This window comes from Oncorhynchus clarkii, chromosome 5, assembly GCF_045791955.1.
Source record: "Oncorhynchus clarkii lewisi isolate Uvic-CL-2024 chromosome 5, UVic_Ocla_1.0, whole genome shotgun sequence".
Lineage (NCBI taxonomy): Eukaryota > Metazoa > Chordata > Actinopteri > Salmoniformes > Salmonidae > Oncorhynchus > Oncorhynchus clarkii.
The window spans coordinates 84,937,448-84,957,850 of NC_092151.1; the positions used below are offsets into that span (position 1 = coordinate 84,937,448).

Genomic DNA, 20,403 nt, shown 5'->3' on the forward strand with positions numbered 1-20,403 from the left:
AAAATGTACTGGAATGCAGCCCTAGGACAAGTGAACTGGAACAAAGTTTCGTTATCTGGTAAATATTGTATATCTAATAAGGTGAAAGAAGTATCATACCAACTCATTCATATAATCTACCCTGTAAAGACCTGTATTATACACAGATTGAAAATAGCTATTGACAACAAATGTGTATTTTGTGATTGTGACCCAGAGACTCTTAACCATTTATTTTGGGACTGCTCTTATGTCAGAAGATTTTGGAGTGAGTTAGAATATTTTATTTTAAAAGAAGCAACTATTAATGTTCATTTGAAAGACTCTAATATTGTTTTATTTTGAAACAAATTATATGGACCCTGATTTCACTTTCATTGTTAATTTGTTTATCTTTCATGGAATATTCAATGTTCATCAAATGAAGTGGGCAGAGAACAAACCCATCTTCACATTATTTAAGATCGAATTGGAATATTATTTTGAAATGATCAGTAAATGTAAAAAACAAAGAAGCAATACGCACCATAAAAGTATTTAACAAATTAAAAATGAATCTTGATATGTAATACCCCTGTCTGTTTAGGTTTATGTACTCGTTTGTATATTTCTGTTGTTTTTTTTGTATCTGTTGTTCACAAAAAAAATAGCGGGATTTTTTTTTCTTCCAATGACCGGAAGGTATACGTTTGCAAAATTAAAATTAAATAAAAATTACAACGTTTTTGCTTTGTCTTTATAGGGTTTGTGTGTAGGTTTATGAGGGGGGGAAACTATTTAATCCATTTTAGAATAAGGCTGTACCCAGGGTTGGGTGTAAAGAATTAACATGTAATCCGTTACATGTAAGGGATTACAAAACGGTAACTAATCCGTTACATTATCAGCAACAATATTGTAATCAGATGACTGTTTTTCAAAAGTATCAATCTAGATGATTACTTTGAGGATTACTTTTACATTCAGAAACGATGTTTGCGAATAAAAATATTTGACAATTTTCTGTTTTTTCAATGACATTCAAGTCAGCATTGAACACGCGCAAATGTAAGTGTGTTCCATTTGAGCGAGTCTGACCACAAATTATAGACCAATATGATGACACACCAACTGTGCTTGATGGAAGGCGGGAAAAGAGCAGGAATAGGCTTTTGTAGGTTACAGTCCAAGCTATGTCTTCCAGTGGTGCGACTGCATCCAAAGATGATCCAATTTGAATAAACGCTTGGAGGGAAGGATGACAGTAGTGGTGATACGGAACTAAAATATTTTTTATATATATTTATTTTTTTATTAACCTTTATTTAACGAGGCAAGTCAGTTAATAACAAATTCTTATTTACAATGACGGCCTACCAGGGAACAGTGGGTTCATGGGCTGAAAGACCGATTTGAATTTGTCAGCTCGGGTATTCGATCCAGCAACTTTTCGGTTACTGGCCCAACGCTCGAACCACTTGGCTACCTGCCGCCCCAAAACACCGCTACATAACGTTAGCGCATTGATGTGAATCACACTGCTGCACTCTCATTTAGCTGTTTACGCCTTACGGATTGTGGTCGTTGTGGATGGCTGTTCACAAATCTAAATGTGTATTTGAACCCAATAATGGTTGAATTCAAGAAGTTTAAACTGCTTATCAATCATTGTTTTTGAAACCAGTGGACAGCCAGTGAAAAATGCGCTCTTGCAACAGCTGCATAGTGTGGATCCAAGCCTATGAAATAAAAGTGTTTTTTTTTATTGCTCAATCGAATTCATGCTGATACATTTTTTATCCATAGGCCTAATGGACATGCTCACACTTTTGATAGACTTAAAGGGGCAATCTGTAGACGCAACATCTATTTTTGAACTTATAAATGATATAAACAGTGCCAGTCAAACGTTTGGACACACCTACTCATTCAAGGGTTTTTCTTTATTTTACTATTTTCTACATTGTAGAATAATAGTGAAGACATCACAACTATGAAATAACACATATGGAATCATGTAGTGACCAAACAAGTTGTCACGCCCTGACCTTAGAGAGACGTTTTATTTCTCTATTTGGTGAGGTCAGGGTGTGATGTGGGGTGGGCCATTCTATGTTTTGTATTTCTTTGTGTTTGGCCGAGTGTGGTTCCCAATCAGAGGCAGCTGTCTATCGTTGTCTCCTGATTGAGAATCATACTTAGGTAGCCTTTTCCCCACCTATTTTGTGGGGTCTTGTTTTTGTACAGCTCTTGTAGCCTAAGGAATGGTACGTTCGTTTTGGTTTCACGTTGTTATTTTGTTGCTGGTTCTCATTTAAATAAATATGATGACCACAAATTACGCTGCTCCTAGGTCTCCTTCAAACAACTAACGTTACACAAGTGTTAAACAAATCCAAATATATTTTATATTCTGCAAAGTAGCCACCCTTAGCCTTGATGAAAGCTTTGCACACTCTTGACAAAGCATGCCATTCCATGAGTGCAGCATCAACTCGAATCGATGAGCCCAATCAGTCCTCCATGACAACAAAATCATAAACACCAGAGTAGGGCTGGCTAATAAGTCCTTAGTTTTGGGGTCATGCTCAGGTAAAACAATTTGGCTAATCTATACTTCCATATTTCCAAGTCCTATTCTTGAAGATCAAGGGGTATTACATTAATTGGAATGGCTGACTGGAATTCTGATAGACTTTGGTTTTTAATGTAGATATATCATTTAATCATATTATTTATATGTGGTAAAAAGCGATGGGTTAGAAGAAGCCTACATAACCAACCCATAAAGTACAATTTAATATCCATATATGGCCAGCTATGTAAACTTTAACATTGATTTTATCAATTGGTAACATACATTTTGTCTTCTTCTAATGCCTCTTAAGGGGAAAGTAATCTAAAAGTAACTGAATGTAATCAGATTACATTACTGAGTTGAGGTAATCCAAGAGTTACGTTACTGATTACAATTACAACTCGGAACTGGGAAATCTGACTTCAGTGAGTACAAGACAACTGGAAACTCAGAAACAAAACGAGCTCCGACTGGGGAAAATACATTTTGAACGGTCATCCAACTCGGAATTCCAGGTCGGGAACTCAGGCCTCTTTCTAGAGCTCCGACATAAAGATCACTGACAAAAAAAGACAACATTTCAATGTAGAAAAGGGCTACACAATGCCAGAGAACGCAATAAACCATTCAAGTGTAATGTACTAACTAACACGCAAGGCATCTCCCCACAAGATATGAAAAGTGAGCGTTTCAGGGTCTATTTTGTGTGTAAAAATGTCTTTTGTATATTTCTATTTTTCTTGTTTGCACATAGAGAAATACAACATGATACTGATGTGGTGTCAAAGTCTTAACGTCAAACTTCTTAAGATTTAAACACTGTCCTTATGCCTCATCTGTTCATGATTCGACTTTTTTTTTTTCAGAGTTCCCAGTTGTCTTGAAAGCACCCTAAATCCAGAGAATGCCAGACTTTGATGACAATATATGCCCACGAAGGACCGCTGCGCCACCTTCCTGTTCAAGTGAGCACAGCACAACAAGATGAGTCCAAAAATGTCTTATCAAATCAAATGTATTTATATAGCCCTTCTTACATCAGCTGATATCTCAAAGTGCTGTACAGAAACCCAGCCTAAAACCCCAAACAGCAAGCAATGCAGGTGTAAAAGCACAGTGGCTAGGAAAAACTCCCTAGAAAGGCCAAAACCTAGGAAGAAACCTAGAGAGAAACCAGGCTAGGAGGGGTGGCCAGTCCTCTTCTGGCTGTGCCGGGTGGAGATTATAACAGAACATGGCCAAGATGTTCAAATGTTCATAAATTACCAGCATGGTCAAATAATAATAATCACAGTAGTTGTCGAGGGTGCAGCAAGTCAGCACCTCAGGAGTAAATGTCAGTTGGCTTTTCATAGCCGATCATTAAGAGTATCTCTACCTAACCTGCTGTCTCTGGAAAGTTGAGAACAGCAGGTCTGGGACAGGTAGTACGTCCGGTGAACAGGTCAGGGTTCCATAGCCGCAGGCAGAACAGTTGAAACTGGAGCAGCAGCACCACTTATATGCTGCAGCTTAATTGATGTGTATACTGTAGCTAAGAAAGTAATACTAAGTGTATGTTGTGTCGTAAGATGTTGGTAGCCCAAGTTTCTCACCCTAATAATTTGGTCACCTTACCCCTCATAATTTCGCCTACTGTTCTGACTTGGTGCACATGTAGCCTATAGCCTGTTTTAGAGTTCGTCGTCTCCTTATGCCGTAGTTTGTACATCTTAATTGTCAGTAGAAACCACATTTGTTTAAGCAAGTCAGCCATATCAGCTATGATTTTTTAAAAGGCAGTAAATGAGGCTGAATGAACTGTTTCGCTGCCAGACAAGGCTCCGCTGATAGCCAGGTGTAGCAGTGGAACTGCTGTTGGGACAGCTTAATGTAGGCCTTAACAGTTTGTGGGCACCGTTTCTCACCGGTATAGTGCAATATATTTTTTAGTGTTGTGTTGTGTCTAAAACATTTTTTTTGTTGCCCCACCAAGATTTGCATCACTATGACTGGGAAAACATCACAGGGCAGCGGCAAACAGAGATGGTGAAAATGAAAACATTTCTAACCGACGTTCTCAGGGCGGACTATAGCCATATCCTTCAACACATGCAGAAGGAACTGTTTGTGAAAATGAGAACCTATATGCCCCCTCTCAGTCAATTTCACCAGAGACGACAGTCATCAACCTACTGGACAAAATGATTAATAAAGAAGTCTTCTGCCGTACGTTTCTAGCCCCCCTGCAGGAGCCAGACATCACAGACATCGTCCCCAGACTGAGAGCTCTGGGGCAACACAAAACTATCCACCACTACAACTGACTCGTCCCCAGGCCCCAGCACAGGTCAGGCCCAGAGCACTTCATTACTGTAATAAACCTTGAGACCACAGTACGTCTGTTCAACATCCCTGTAAATACTGTAATTTTGCTGTCCCTCTTCACCCATAGGCTCAAATACAGGAAGAGGAACTAACAAACATGGATATATCCGTGATGTGACAAAGGTTCTCAAAGGGCCAGTGAAGGAATATTTCTGTGCAGTTTTACAAGAAGAGAAGGACTTTAAAGTTTTAGTTTTCCAGCCACAGCTCCATGAGCAGTTCGCTTCTGCAGAGCAAAGGACGTTGTGTATGAAGTGTCACATACCCAGAGGCCCATGGTGGACGGACATCTAATCAGCCCCTACAAACGTTATTTAGAAAATCAGACAAAGAAAGGAAGGCCAATTCAAAGGAAAGGACCATTTCAAAAGGATAAAGAACCATGTTGAGCAATGCATGTTATGATTGTATTTATTGTACACTGCATGTTATGATTGTATTTATTGTACACTGCATGTTATGATTGTATTTATTGTACAATGCATGTTATGATTGTATTTATTGTACAATGCATGTTATGATTGTATTTATTGTACACTGCATGTTATGATTGTATTTATTGTACATGTTTTCACAGGACTCCCGTAGAACTGAAACATGTGACGCTTCAGAAAGCCAAGAACGGAAAATGGCAAGACTGAAATCAAGTTTACAGACAAGTCAACATTTTTTGTCGTCAAATGATGTGGGAGTAACCCTGCAGTTAAATGCTTTGAGTTGGCAGGCAGCATTTCCGCAAAAAAAGTTGGCTCCTACTTAGATGGCAATCACCTCACTCTCTCCCAATTCGCCAGTGGATAAAGTTACTATTAAAAGTTATAACCAAATTATCGACAGCGATGAATAGTGCTAGTCAAGGAACAAGTGAGGCCTGGAGAAACGTATTAGACAAAATATGTTTGAAATTAATACACCCCCCCCCCCCCAAAAAAAAGATGCCAAGTAAACAGACCAGTAATACATGAAATGTATAAATAAACCATTGTGGTCTGTTAAACTAGCCATGGTGACATTTGACAATCACCTTGTAGATTGGTAAATATTAGTTAAATAACATTTGGAAATGCAGTGCTTTATTACATGTACAGGAGAGTGGGAATTATTCACATTAAAAAGTAACTCTACTGTCCTGGTTTCAAAGCCAAACCATTTATTTTAAACCTATAACACTTCACAGCAGGAAAAGGATGAATAGAAAGTCAGTTTTACATGAAAGTTCAAACTTTATTGCTTGTGTAGTACTTTATCATTCTAGGTATGATCTTTCATAGGGCCAGTAAGTCAGACAGTATGGCCACAGACCTTTTTCACTGGAATGAGGTACTGCCATTGAACAGAACTGCACAACTTCAGGAGAAAACCAACGACTAGGGGCTCTATTCAATCTGTAAAGCTGAAACAACTTCAGGAGAAAACCAACGACTAGGGGCTCTATTCAATCTGTAAAGCTGAAACAACTTCAGGAGAAAACCAACCCAGGAAAAAGCCAAGACTAGGGGCTCTATTCAATCTGTAAAGCTGAAACAACTTCAGGAGAAAACCAACCCAGGAAAAAGCCAAGACTAGGGGCTCTATTCAATCTGTAAAGCTGAAACATTAGATTCCACGATATACATTTAAAGGTCATTTCCCCATTGAGCAGATATCCGCAGCGTCTACCGTGAATGCAGTTTCCACTAAAGCAGGAACATTGGCGTTAAATTTAAAGCTGAATTTCTGCAATACGGATTGAATAGAGCCCTGGGGTAGACAATCCCTGAAGCCAAAACAACAGTCCACTTCCCCCTCTATACATATCAAATCTGAGACTAACAGCTATGCAATGTTGTACTAGCATTTTGTAAAGTGATTGTCTATCTTATTGGCTAGGTATTTCATCACTGCTTTAGTTCACTTATAAAACCTTGTACAAAACGATATCAACCAAGAGAAGTCATTTAGTTTTCTTCACGTGCAAAAGTTCTTCCACCAAGAACCAGACGGCCAGTTTCTGAATCAAACTGAAATTAAACATTATGGCCAAAACTAGTCCTCTTATTTCTGACAGACCAACAGTATGAACATTAATCAACAGACAGAAGGCATGAAGCCAGAACAGGATAAAGATGTACAAGAATAAAAATGTGCTCTTTATAAAAAAAATAATCTGAAACAAAAGAAAATGGTGCCAGGGAGAAACATTGTCCTTTCCATTCAGACCACTTCCAACACGAGGGCAGGAAAATCAAAGGACAGGTTGCTCCATGTCAGTGCGAAGGTGCATTTTTGTAGACTGCTAATGTTATATTCCCAGCATACAAAAAAAGAGGATAAACTGAATATTAAAACACTTTAAAAAGGACATATACAGGTTATAAACATCAGTGACAGGAGTATCAAACCCAGAAAGCCAACCAGGCTGAATCTCAAGTTGACTCGTTCTCACAACCTCAGGAGATCTTTTCCAATGCTCTCGACACTTCCCTGTGACATCTGAGAAAATACTTCACCCACCCACACAGAGAAGTTTCAGACCCTCCTATAGAACAGAAGATATGGGGTAGATGTGGAGCAGGTTTCTGGAGAACAGGCTCTCAGAAAGTCCTCCTCCTCAAAGAGACGCACCTCAGAGTCATCAAACAGCATCCACTTCCCTTCATACTGCAGCAGGCTGCTTAGGGCCTGCTCCGTAGCCACCCCAAACCCCTCACACCCAGCCACAGAGGCCTCCTCGCCCCCCTCACCCTCCCCAGGCTCCTTCTTAACCCCTCCACTACCGCTGTGTCCCGGGGCACTGGAGGTCCGTCTGGATGATCTGGTGGTGTTGCTCTCTACACCAGTACAGGCAGCTTTGTCTGGGTTGGTTGTCTGCTTGTTGCTCCCTAGGTCATAGCTGGACAGGCTCCTCTGACCCCCCAGAAGTCCTACCCCGTCTGAAGCCTTCTTGGAGCCCATCTTACTGGTGTTGGTGGAGTTAGCATTCACAGAACCACTCTGTCCTGCTTTACCACGGAGACTGAAGGACACTTCCCCATCGTCATAATCCAGCACCTCTTCTTTGGGTTCCGGACTCGGCACTTTCCCGCCACAGTCCTCTTCTCCCTGCTTCTCGTCCCCCTCGGGCAGGCGGACCTTGGTGTCCTTAAGGTCCATCATCCTGATGTAAGTGGTGTAGTGTCCGCTGGAGATGGTGACCCCGCTGTGCATGACCACAGCAAACAGCTGGTAGTGCTGCCCTCCGGTGGCAGTGGCTGAGGGGTGTGTGCACCACTCCTCCAGAGAGAGCTTCAGTGGGGTCTGTAGAGGGGTGTTCACCTTTGAGAGGCCACCGTACGGGTCCATCCTGAACAACAGAGGGAGACAGTTTACACAAGCCGAGAAACGATGGAGCGGTCCCTGACTTTCCTGAGATTTGCTTACCATGTGCCGTTGTATTTATTTAGCTCCTTTGCACCCCATTATTTTTATTTCTACTTTGCACATTCTTCCACTGCAAATCTACCATTCCAGTGTTTTACTTGCTATATTGTATTTACTTTGCCACCATGGCCTTTTTTTGCTTTTACCTCCCTTATCTCACCTCATTTGTACACACTGTATATAGACTTGTTTCTACTGTATTATTGACTGTATGTTTGTTTATTCCATGTGTAATTCTGTGTTGTTGTTTGTGTCACACTGCTTTGCTTTATCTTGGCCAGGTCGCAATTGTAAATGAGAACTTGTTCTCAACTTGCCTACCTGGTTAAATAAAGGTGAAATAAATAAAAATGAATACGGTATTACATTCATATGTTGTATCTGATTGTGTGGATTTTTATGTTGTGACAGGCTCTTAGGAAACTGTTACACTCTCTGAGGACAATAAAGCATCAATCTAGAGTAAAAGCAAAACCCAGAAGATAAACACTGAAGACTCACTCTAACCCGTTGGCTGAGAAGCACTTGAGATGGATAGTGACGACCTCTGGGGTTTTATCAAACAGGAGACTCCTCTCAGCCTCTGTGTAGTGGTGGCAGGTCTCACAGAAGTACTTGTCCTCCCCTACAATCCTCTCCACTGAGGCAAACTGGGAGATGGCCCACTTCAGAGTCTTCAGCACCGGTTTGGGATCAGGGGAGACTGGGGGGTGGAGAGAGGGGGTTGGGGGGAGGTAGTTGGAATATGAGAGGATAGACATTTGTGAGACGGCGATGTGCTTTGGCTGATCTTTGACAACTTGTTTGAGTGGTGACTGTTCATGTATGTGCCACAATGTACCAATTTGTGTATAGTACAGTCTTGCGCTGCAGAACTGGCCCATTTATACAAGAACGCAGAGTGTGTACACACACACACAACTCTCCTTACCCTCTGAGCTGCTGTCTGGGCTGCAGGGTTCTTCCTCCTGCACTGGGACACTGATGTCCTGGAAGTCTTCTCTCCTCTCGGTGTAACACTCACACTCCAGACAACGCGTCCTCAACACCAGACAGCCCTGGAACAGATGCTCCATCATGTCCACACCCAGGCACTCTGGACAGGAGAGAGGAGAGTCAGCGTTCAACATGATAATACACAAAACTATTAGATTGTTTTATTTAACTAGGCGAGTCAGTTCAGAACAAATTCTTATTTACAATGACGGCCTACACCGGCCAAACCCTAACGACACTGGGCCAATTGTGCACTGCCCTATGGGACTCCCAATCACCTCCAGTTGTGATACAGTCTATCATCGAACCAGGGTCTGTAGTGACGCCTCTAGCACTGAGATACAGTGCATTCAACCGCTGTGCCACTCGGGAGCCCCAAATGGCTAAAGCAAGGGTACAAATCCTATGTGACAGACAGGACATGATCGATGACCAAGTATGTTTCCAACGGCATGATTCAACAACTATGAACTCACCTTCACTTTTAGCTTTCTCCTCCTCGGGCACTTCTGTTACCTTCTCCTGAGGGTTCCTCCCATGTTCCCCACCATCATTCTCCTGAGGTTGGCTAGGACCCGTCTCCTCCTGGTCAGGTTTGGCTGTCTCGGTCTTCCCTCCTGTGTGGCAGCTGATCCGTCCCATGCTCATGAACTTAGAGAAGATACTGGGCTGCTTCCCCGAGTGCCTCGGCCAGCACAACTTGGGCCTCTTCTTCCCCTTAACCTCCACCTCTTTAGGGGCCACCTCCACCTCTCCTTTCCCCTCCACATTACTTTCCTCCTCTCCCTCTTCTTCCTGCTTTTTCTCCCCCTCTTCTTCAGCTTTGTCTTTTGGCACTACAGTGATGCCACCAGTAGACTTCCTCTTGGAGCGAGTGAGGGGTTTGCCATCGTTGGCTGCAACAGCAGCAGCATTCTTGGACTTGACAGATTTTGGCTTCTTCTTGGCATTGCCTGCCTCTGTATCGCTCTTCCTCTTACCACTGGTTTGGCCATCATCATCAAGTGATGTTTCTGAAGTTTGGGCCTGCTCTTCTGTTGAAGCCCCGTTGGTGCCCACAGGGGCAGAACTGCCTGGCTTGACCTCTATGACATCATCCTGGTCCTTCTGTTCCTTCCTGATGGTCTCAGAGGCCTCCTGGATGTATCCCAGGATGCACTGCAGCACCTCCTGGGCATCGTGCTGTAGGTAGCCTTCGTACATGGGGTTCAGCTGTCTGTAAACACACAACCATCAGTCAGTCAAATACAATACCAAACATCTTGTTCAAGGACGGTGAAACCCTGATTTGAGGAAGCTTGCTCTAAAGCTAAAATCCTGGTTTTCTGTATCATCGCACCACCGATAAACTTCCATAATATTCTGCCTATTGAATGTGACCCAGTATTGCAGGGCCTTGCTGTAGTGCTGTTGGGTCTGACCTGAGTGTGTTTAGTAGTTTGCGTGGAGGTGTGGCCAGCTCCCCATCACTGTACTTGTCAGGGTTGTGCAGATAGCTGGACTGGAGCTGCTCTACCGAGGTGATCAGACTGTGGAAACTACCCAGCAGTTCCATGTGTACTGGCACCGCCTCCTCTGGACCCTCCGTCTGCTGAGGGAGAAAGAGGGATTCCTGTTATTATAGTGTTCATATGCTCTACGTTCAAAAGATTTCAACATGCAGCATTGATGACAGTGTAACTGAAGCATATGTTGACTGTAGTCTTAAAAAATGCATTGCTATATTGGAAACATCATCATAGGGAATCTAAAGTCTTGCTGGATAATAATAATCAGACACTGTTTACGAAACACACCTTTATTGAGATGTGTGCTGGTATAAATGTATGCATGATTGTGACCTTAATAATCTGGATTATAATTTGTGCATTGTAATGTTAATTGAGTATCCTGATGTGAATGATTCTCATAGGACTACGCATCATACAATGGCCAATCTAAAACAGTCATTTGTCGGTTTTAGGTAGTGGTGGGGAGTCTATCAAGGATCGACTCCTAATATTCAGTATTTTTGCAAAGGGGTAAACTAGTTACCATAGGCTACTTCTGAGGACAAACTCTTGCATCTTTAACAGCAAAGAGAGAGCAGGCTAACGAGAGAGAGGGCACAGCCAGGCAGGCATGTCGGCCTCTAGGCAGACTTTCAGAACCCTGCAGGCATAGGCTATTACAATGCTGTAGAGGCAATTTTTGGGCTTGCAATGTCTCGCGCAACTTCCCTAAAGTAGGCACTATCAATGAGTAGGATGAGCTATTCTACACGCAACAGGCTGAAGACCAAACACACACTTGGTGTTTTTCAAAACAAAGAGAAAGAGCAGGCGAGCCAGTGAGGGACAGGATCAGCGCAGACAGACTGTTGGAACCGTGCGCATTGGCTATATCTTGGTAATCTGTATCTCGCAATGTCTTGTAAAGTCATCAAAAGTATGTACGTACGGTTATCAATGAGTATGGCTAAGCTTTTCTTCAAAGTGCCAGTGAATTGAAGTTGGACATCGTCAAATGCATCAGTTTAATTATCCTGTTCCTGGAGATACCTTCCTGAAAGTTGTTCACTCCAATCCCAGTTGTAATTAACTAGATTCATCTTAACATCCAGCTAATTATTGAAATCAGTTGCGCTAGATTAGGGTTTGAGTGAAAACCTACAAGATGGTAGCGCTCCACAAACAGGTTTGGAGAGCCCTGTCCCAGGCAATAGATTACAAAGCAGGGCATCCCTGCTAAACTTTCTGGAAAGGGCAAGTTTGCGATCTCATCCAGAAAAAGGCATCTCAAGGGCAAATACAAGACAAGATTCTCTGGTCTGATGAAACCAAGATTAAACTCTTTGGCCTGAATATCAAGCTTGTTGGAAACCTGGCACCATCCCTACAGTGAAGCAAAGTGGTGGCGGCATTATGCTGTGGGGACGTTTTTCAGCGGCAGGGACTGGGATACTAGTCAGGATCGAGGGAAAGATGAACGGAGCAAAGTACAGAGATCCTTGATGAAAACCTGCTCTAGAGCACTCAGGACCTCAGACTGGGGGTGAAGGTTCACCTTCCAACAGGACAACAACCCTAAGCACACAGCCAAGACAACACAGGAGTGGCTTTGGGACAAGTCTCTGAATGTCCTTGAGTGGTGCAGCCAGAGACCGGACTTGAACCTGAACAAACATCTCTGAAGAGACCTGAAAATAGCTGACAGAGCTTGAGGATCTGCAGAGAAGAATGGGAGAAACTCCCCAAATACAGGTGTGCCAAGCTTGTAGCGTCATACCCAAGAAGACTCGAGGCTATAATCGCTGCCAAAAGTGCTTCAACAAAGTACTGAGTAAAGGGTCAGTATACTTGTGATATTTTAGTTTTTTATTTTGAAACCAATTGCAAAAATTTCTAAAAACCTGTTTTTGGTTTGTCATTATGGGGTATTCGTGTGTAGATTGGAGGGGGAAAAACCATTTAATTTTAGAATATGGCTGTAACATAAAATGTGAAAAAAGTCAAGGGGTCTGAATGTTGACAGAATGCATTGTGTAGGAGTGTGTGTATGTATATATACAGTACCAGTCAAATGTTTGGACACAGCTACTCATTCAAATGTTTTTCTTTATTTTTATTATGTTCTACATAGTAGAATAATAGTGACATCAAAACTATGAAATAACACATGGACTCATGTAGTAACCAAAAAAATGTTCAATCAAAATATTTTATATTCTTCAAAGTAGCCACCCTTGCCTTGACAGCTTTGCACGCTCTTGGCATTCTCTCAACCAGCTTCACCTGGAATGCTTTTCCAACAGTCTTGGAAGGAGTTCCCACATATGCTGAACACTTGTTGGCTGCTTTTCCTTCACTCTGCCGTCCAACTAATCCAAAACCATCTCAATTGGGTTGAGGTCGGGTGATTGTGGAGGCCAGGTTATCTGATACAGCACTCCACCATTCTCCTTCTTGGTAAAATAGCCCTTACACAGCCTGGAGGTGTGTTGGGTCATTGTTCTGTTGAAAAACAAATTATTGTCCCACTAAGCGCAAACCAGATGGGATGACGTATCGCTGCAGAATGCTGTGGTAGCCATGCTGGTTATGTGCCTTGAATTCTAAATAAATCATAGACAGTGTCACCAGCAAAGCACCCCCACACCACTTCCTCCATGCGTTACGGCGGGAACCACACATGCAGAGATCATCCGTTCACCTACTTTGCGTCTCACAAAGACACGGCAGTTGGAACCAAAAATCTCACGTTTGGACTCCAGACAAAAGGACAGATTTCCACCATTCTAATGTCCATTGCTCGTGTTTCTTGGCCCAAGCAAGTCTCTTATTATTGGGGTCCTTTAGTAGTGGTTTCTTTGCAGCAATTCGACCATGAAGGCCTGATTCATAGTCTCCTCTGAACAGTTGATGTTGAGATGTGTCTGTTACTTGAACTCTGAAGCATTTATTTGGGCTGCAATTTCTGAGGCTGGTAATTCTAAATTAACTTATCCTCTGCAGCAGAGGTAACTCTGGGCCTTCCTTTCCTGTTGCAGTCCTCATGAGAGCCAGTTTCATCATTCATCATCAGCACTTGATGGTTTTTGCAACTGCACTTGAAGAAACTTTCAAAGTTCTTGAAATTTTCCGATTGACTGACCTTCATGTCTTAAAGTAATGATGGGCTGTCGTTTCTCTTTGCTTATTTGAGCTGCTCTTGCCATAATATGGACTTGGTCTTTTACCAAATAGGGCTGTCTTCTGTATACCACCCCTACCTTGTCAGAACACAACCAATTGGCTCAAACACATTAAGAAGGAAAGAAATTCCTCAAATTAACTTTTAACAAGGCACACCTGTTAATTGAAATGTATTCCAGGTGACTACCTCACAAAAGTGGTTGAGAGAATGCCAAGTGTGCAAAGCTGTCATCAAGGCAAAGAGTGGCTACTTTTTCCAGATGTATCCCAGTTTCAACTGTACTGGGTAGATTTCAGACAGCGTGTATGGCGTTGTGTAGGCGAGTGGTTTGCTGATGTTAACGTTGTGAACAGTACCCCATAGTGGCGGGTGGGCTTATGGTATGGGCAGGCATAAGCTAAGGAGACCGAACATAATTGCATTTTATCAATGGCAATCTGAACGCACAGAGAAACCGAGACGAGATCCATAGGCCCATTGTTGTGCCATTTGTCCCCCGCCATCACCTCGTGACAGCATGACAATACGCGGCCCCATTTCGCAAGGATCTGTACAATTCCTGGAAGCTGAAAATGTCCCAGCTTTCATGGCCTGCATACTCCATGTCACCCATCGAGCATGTGATGCTCTATAATCGACGTGTACAACAGCAACAGCCATTGAAGGGGAGTGTGACAACATTCAACAATCAAAAGCCTGATTAACTCCATGCGAAGGAGAAGTGTCACGTTGCATGAGATAAATGGTGGTCACCAGATACTTACTGGTTTTCTGATTCACGGCCTTTAAATTATTATTTTTTTTAAGTTACAGTACCTGTGACCAACATATGCATATCGGTATTCCCAGTCATGTGAAATCCATATATTAGGGCCGTTGAAATTGTTGCATGTTGCGTTTATTTTTGGTCGGTTTAAGTAAGTGGCTGAATTAATAAGGTGACAGGGTATCATATTCTGTTAGCTTTTTGCCATGTTTGAGAAGTCAAAGCCCTTCCATGAGTTCTGTACAGCTGCCACTGCTACACTTCATATGCAAAAGTATGTGGACACCCCTTCAACTGAGTGGATTTGGCTATTTCAGCTACACCCATTGCTGACAGGTGTATAAAATCGAGCACACAGCCATGCAATCGCCATAGACAAACATTGGCAGAAGAATGAGCTTACTGAAGAACTGTGGTTCAGTCATAGGATGCCACCTTTCCAACAAGTCAGTTTGTCAAATTTCTTCCCTGCTAGAGTTTCCACAGGTCAAGTTTAAGTACTGTTATTGTGAAGTGGAAATGTATTGTAGCAACAACGGCTCAGCCGTGAAGTGGTAGGCCACACAAGCTCACAGAACGGAACAGCAGAGTACTGAGGTGCATAGTGTGTACAAATTGTCCTTGGTTGCAACACTCACTACAGTTTTAAACTGCCTCTGGAAGCAACGTCAGCACAATAACAGTTTGTCGGGAGCTTCATGAAAATGGGTTTCCATGGCCGAGCAGCCGCTCAGCCTAAAATCACCATAAGCAATGCCAAGTGTCGACTGGAATGGTGTAAAGCTCGGCGCCATTGGACTCTGGAGCAGTGGAAACATGTTCTCTGGAGTGATGAATCACACTTCACCATCTGGCAGTCTGACGGAAGAATCTGGGTTTGGCGGATGCCAGGAGAAAGCTACCTGCCCCAATACATAGTGCCAACTGTCAAATTTGGTAGAGGAATAATGGTCTGGGCTGTTATAAGTCCCCGCAGCAATGTTCCAACATCTAGTGGAAACCCTTAGCAGAAGAGTGGAGGCTGTTATAGCAGCAAAGGGTGAACCAACCCCATATTAATGCCCATGATTTTGAAATGAGATGTTTGACAAGCAGGTGTCCACATACTTTGTAGTGGAATGTACCTGTATTTCCTTGCGTTTTTTTTCTCCTCTGTTCTCGGCCATCTGCTCCTCCCCCCTCTGAGCAGAGCAGGCAGGCACGTTGCCCTAGCAACTCACAGACAGAGTGTACACATGCTGCTCCAGAGCTAGTACTATCCTTCAAGCAAGCGTCAAAACTTTGTTCATTTGCACTGTCTCATTTGCATTTGCTTGTAAATGTCCAAACTTACCAAAAATGTCTAACTTTACGAGCTGGATTGGCAATTTTTGCTATTTGTTTATTTTTGGTTTTGCCCCCCTTATCATATTTAGCTAGCTGCCTCAATGGAAATACTGTTACTTGTGTTAATTTTGTAATAATTCTGGTAATAGAAGCCCAATGGGCCTTTTTGCAGGTTTTTTTTGGCACCCACTTGTGTACTAAGCCAGTAACACAGTATATTCTGGGATGAGAGAAGGACTGTATGAACATCTAGATACTGCCCAACCCTAGTTATCAGTGGTCTATTATCAAAACCTCCTAGCTTCCATCATAAGAGTCAATTAAATTGTAAAAAAACTAATCCTGTGTGAATCCTCTGGAATAACGTCTAGTAATACCTGTCCGAATAGGGCTATAACATGGCAAAGAATAGGCTTATCAACGCAGAATGCACCGCATCATCCCATGGGATCCGTCAAGCCTCCTGCACACTGCAGAAATATCACTGAAATATTTGAGTTCCTACACATCACCTATATTCAAACAAAATAGGCCTTTTATAGGCTAAGTTGATGAGCAAATGGGCAGCATCATGGTCATGTCGGTCTTCTAAAACACAATGTCTTCCTAGTAGGACTGCAATAATGACATGGTGTGTACGTTTCCATTTAAACATGTAGACGCCAAATCCTGAAGTCGCGCACCATTCGTTTTAGGGAGACAGACAAGGAATAGACCAACATGCTGCAAGATTTCTCAGGCATGATTAAAGTTTGGGTTTTCTTTTGAACAAGCTAATACAATTCAGTTTGTACTTTGTTGCTCTTTGGCCAGTTTGTTATTTCTGTAAATGTCGGGTGCCTGTTAATTCCTCACCTTTAATAAAAGCCTCACTCTGGGCAAGTAAAGTAAAGAACTGCTGTCTCCTCTTCACTGTTAAAATCCAACCGCATGGTCAACCTCATGTAACAGTTTTACCATCCGTCCCTCTCTGGGCTCGAATCAGGGACGCTATGCACACAGACAAGAGCCACCCTCAAAGCATCATTACCCATCGCGCCACGAAAGCCACAGCCCTTGCAGAGCAAGGGGAACAACTACTTCAAGGTCTCAGAGCGAGTGGCATCACCGATTGAAACACTATTAGCGCGCACCACCGCTAACTAGCTAGCCATTTCACATCGGTTACACTCACATTGTTGTACATAGCAAACATACCTCATCACTATTAGCAGCCTCTTCCTTTTGCTTGTCCCTTGTTTTGGACAAACTGTAGAGGTTCTTGATGCCATCTCTGAGCCCAGGACAGTAGTACAATACCTGGATTGGTGATAAAGAAAAGTTTAATTTCTAAACCATTTAGTATAATAATGTGCCTACCTATACAGTCATCAGATGTTGATGGCATGATGCAACTGTTGAGAATGAGATACCACACCTGTAGAATGCTGTTCAGGTAACAGGTGTTTCCCAGGTTATTGAGCCCAACAAAGGGCACCAGTGTCTCCTCTCCCTTGTCACTTGGGCAGATGGGAGAGGTTGGACACGGAGCAGGTCCAGGCAGTGGGATTGGCACAACCTGGTCACAGCTAGAAAATAATGGATACACATGAAAGGTTCTCAAAACCATATTCCTAAGTACATCTGAGGCTAAATGTAAAATAGTAGCCAATGTCCGTGTGTTGTGAAATCTGTGAATGTATTGTATGTAATGTTTTAAAATTGTATAAATTGCCTTCATTTTGCTGGACCTCAGGGGAACCATAATAAATACAGTACTTTAAATTGAGTGGGCGGGCAAACAAGACGCTACCTCAAGAGGGGATTTACACAAAATGATCAATCGGATAGCCACGCCATCATGTGGGTGCTAGCAAACAGGCTAGGAATCAACAGCCAATCCAGCATTGTCTGGAAGCTTTAGTAAGCTTTGATTGGTCAATAGCGTTGCATTAGAGTATTTGCATAAATATTAGTTTACCTCAACTTCGGTCTCATATTTAACTTACCTCAATTGAAATTGAACGGGACTCAGTTGTTTAATCGCCCCATCGTATTGTGGAAATGCAGTGTCAGCCTTTATTTTATCATTAGCAACCTGGTAAAAACTGTCACTCACCTTGAAGGCTCCTCAGGTTCAACTCTGACTGGTTTTGGTTCCTCTACTTGAGGTTCGGAGAAGTCCAAGGCTCGCTTCGTCTCCTTCTTCTGGAAAAACTTCAGGGAGAGTTTGCTCTTTTTGATGGGGCTCCCGAGAGCCGCGGCATCGCCCTGTAGGCCGGGCATCTTCGATCGTATTTAATGATACTGCCAACACAACAGCGCCCCACACTGGCAACAGAGCGAAAGTAAAACTGGGTGAATTTCGCAAGTTTATTCTCCCTCCCAGATAGTTAGCTGGCAAAAAGACACGTGATTTACGCTGATACTAACTTGTCCTGTAGTCTATCTAGTCAACAAACATCTGAATTCAGTTCTTCTAGCTAACTAACGTTAGTTAGCTTGCTGATGACACCAGATGCCATCTGAGATGGCTGATAAATGGGTTGCCTAGCAGGCTAACTTAAGAGAACCAAGACAACAGCTGAGCTGGTTGTCAATAACGTCAAGCTAGCGAAGTAGCTATTTACCAACACATGCCGTTTACAAAATGTGGTAATATGTCATGTCTAAGTTATATCTAACTAACTACCATTCTGTTAGCGTGCCAGCTAGCTAGACATCTTGCTAAGTACGCAATGAGTGAGGGGGGAAAAAAGCAACAAGACCGGGCGGTTTCAGTTGCTAGCAAAGCCAGTTGTAACCAAAATATATCCAACCACTTTAGTTTACTCACCTTACTGAGTCATGTCGTACTTTATTTTCGATTTCTGCGATAGCTTATTCAATTACATAGTATATTTGTATAACCATTTGATAAACCACGCGATGTGCGCAGGACTTGGCGCTTTTTCCAACCGCAAAGACCCCAGCTGCACCCGCGCCTGCACGACACCATTAACATCAATTATAATAATACAAAAATACAATAATGTTTGAAAAACTCATTATTAATTAAAAATAAAAACTACAATCGCTGATTAAAATTTTAGAAAGTGAAAACGAAGTAATGCAACAGGCATTTTTTGAGACATGTCACCGTGGGAGAAACACGGCCATGACTAGAAGGGATCCAGTTTTTGTCAAAAGTTGTTTTTTTGTGTGTGCATTTTAGCTAACCCTAACCCTTTTTATAATCTTAACCAATATATTATAATCTGCTACATTAGTTATCCTAACCCGCTACGAAAAATCAAATCTGACGTTAATTTGACAAAAGCTGGATCTTTTCTAGCCAAGACCATGAAACGTCACCGTAGAGCAGCCATCTTTAGAGGGACAACCAATGTATAATTTTTTTGTATCATGCATGAACATTGTCTGGCTTTGTTGGTCTGAAAACAGTTGCTACATCAAAAATGTATACACCATAATTACATTATTTCCCCCAAAATATATCAATATAATTAAAAGATTGGAGAGTGATAATCAGTGATATCTGATCGATGGCGATGATTCCAGGTCGAGATACACTCCAGTACAGGATTTTAGCCAGCAGGGGGAAACCTTGGATATTAATATAATATATCGTGCGCTTCCCTGAGAAATAGCCGTGCATCTCTAAATGTTGGAGCATATTTACCTTGTACCTTCCTTATGCAAATGCAATAATTAACGGTAAGACATCTATCATATTTGTACCCGTTTTTTGCAGTGGTTTTCATGTAATGGAAAATGGCTGAAATGCTTTATATAGGCCAAAGAGAATATTCTCTATCATTTGATGTAACGGTGTAACCTATATCCCATCCGTAGGGGGTGATCCGTATGCTATTGCATCCATTCAATAATCTGCGACTAACGTTATGTTTTTCTTTTCTATCTTGCACATGTATGTATCCCCATGAAGATCCATGCGTTCAGTTGACTTTCAGCCGATTATAAGGTTATTATTGGCGAGCGCCAAAATAAATGACAGGTGTATATTCTGGCGCCCTACTACAGATATCGAGGCCATTAGCACAAAACGGCTTGTGGATACTACCGAGCCACTGTATTTGTTAAAACAGAGCGGGTTAATGCATGCAGGGCATTGAGCTGCTGCTGCGGTTCCTTGCCTGGTCAGCAGCCCGACTTCTCGATGGAGCTGAGCTTGGAGAATCCATTCTGATCGAGGCTGAGCGCGACGGAGTGATGTGATGCTCCACCTCCATAGCATACATGGGCTACTGCGGCCCCAAGCTCTGGTACGAAACCCTGAGAGATGACATTGTTGATGCGTTTATTTACCCAGTATGTAGTCTAGGTTACTGTAGCCTAC

The 20,403-nt window shown here is 42.4% G+C and overlaps 1 protein-coding gene across 3 annotated transcripts; it reads right to left on the minus strand.

The window, feature by feature from the left end:
* Positions 1-5,288: 5,288 nt before the first annotated feature.
* LOC139409487 (ubiquitin specific peptidase 1) lies at positions 5,289-19,206 on the minus strand. 3 transcript variants are annotated; one of them, XR_011634403.1, is made up of 10 exons: positions 18,880-19,031; positions 18,163-18,374; positions 17,482-17,632; positions 17,262-17,363; positions 10,720-10,889; positions 9,775-10,514; positions 9,234-9,398; positions 8,804-9,005; positions 6,697-8,225; positions 6,035-6,483 (listed from the first exon to the last, which is right to left on the minus strand). XR_011634403.1 is itself a non-coding variant. In XM_071154699.1 (9 exons), the coding sequence occupies exons 2-9, from the start codon at positions 18,327-18,329 to the stop codon at positions 7,412-7,414; spliced, it is 2,511 nt and encodes an 836-aa protein (XP_071010800.1). In that variant the 5' UTR covers positions 18,330-18,374; positions 18,880-19,042; the 3' UTR covers positions 5,289-7,411. The 3 variants fall into 3 exon arrangements, 2 of the variants coding, with proteins under 2 accessions (XP_071010800.1, XP_071010801.1); XM_071154699.1 differs by having other exon boundaries at positions 5,289-8,225; positions 18,880-19,042; XM_071154700.1 differs by having other exon boundaries at positions 5,417-8,225; positions 10,720-10,886; positions 18,880-19,206.
* Between the last annotated feature and the right edge of the window lie 1,197 nt (positions 19,207-20,403).

Excerpts from the sequence above, each read along its gene's own strand:
- LOC139409487 (XM_071154699.1), bottom strand. The coding sequence starts at position 18,329 with ATGCCCGGCCTACAGGGCGATGCCGCGGCTCTCGGGAGCCCCATCAAA. Across the intron at positions 9,399-9,774 it reads GGAGAAAGCTAAAAGTGAAG|AGTGCCTGGGTGTGGACATG; the intron begins GTGAGTTCATAG and ends TCTCCTGTCCAG. Across the intron at positions 9,006-9,233 it reads CCCAGACAGCAGCTCAGAGG|TCTCCCCTGATCCCAAACCG; the intron begins GTAAGGAGAGTT and ends TCCACCCCCCAG.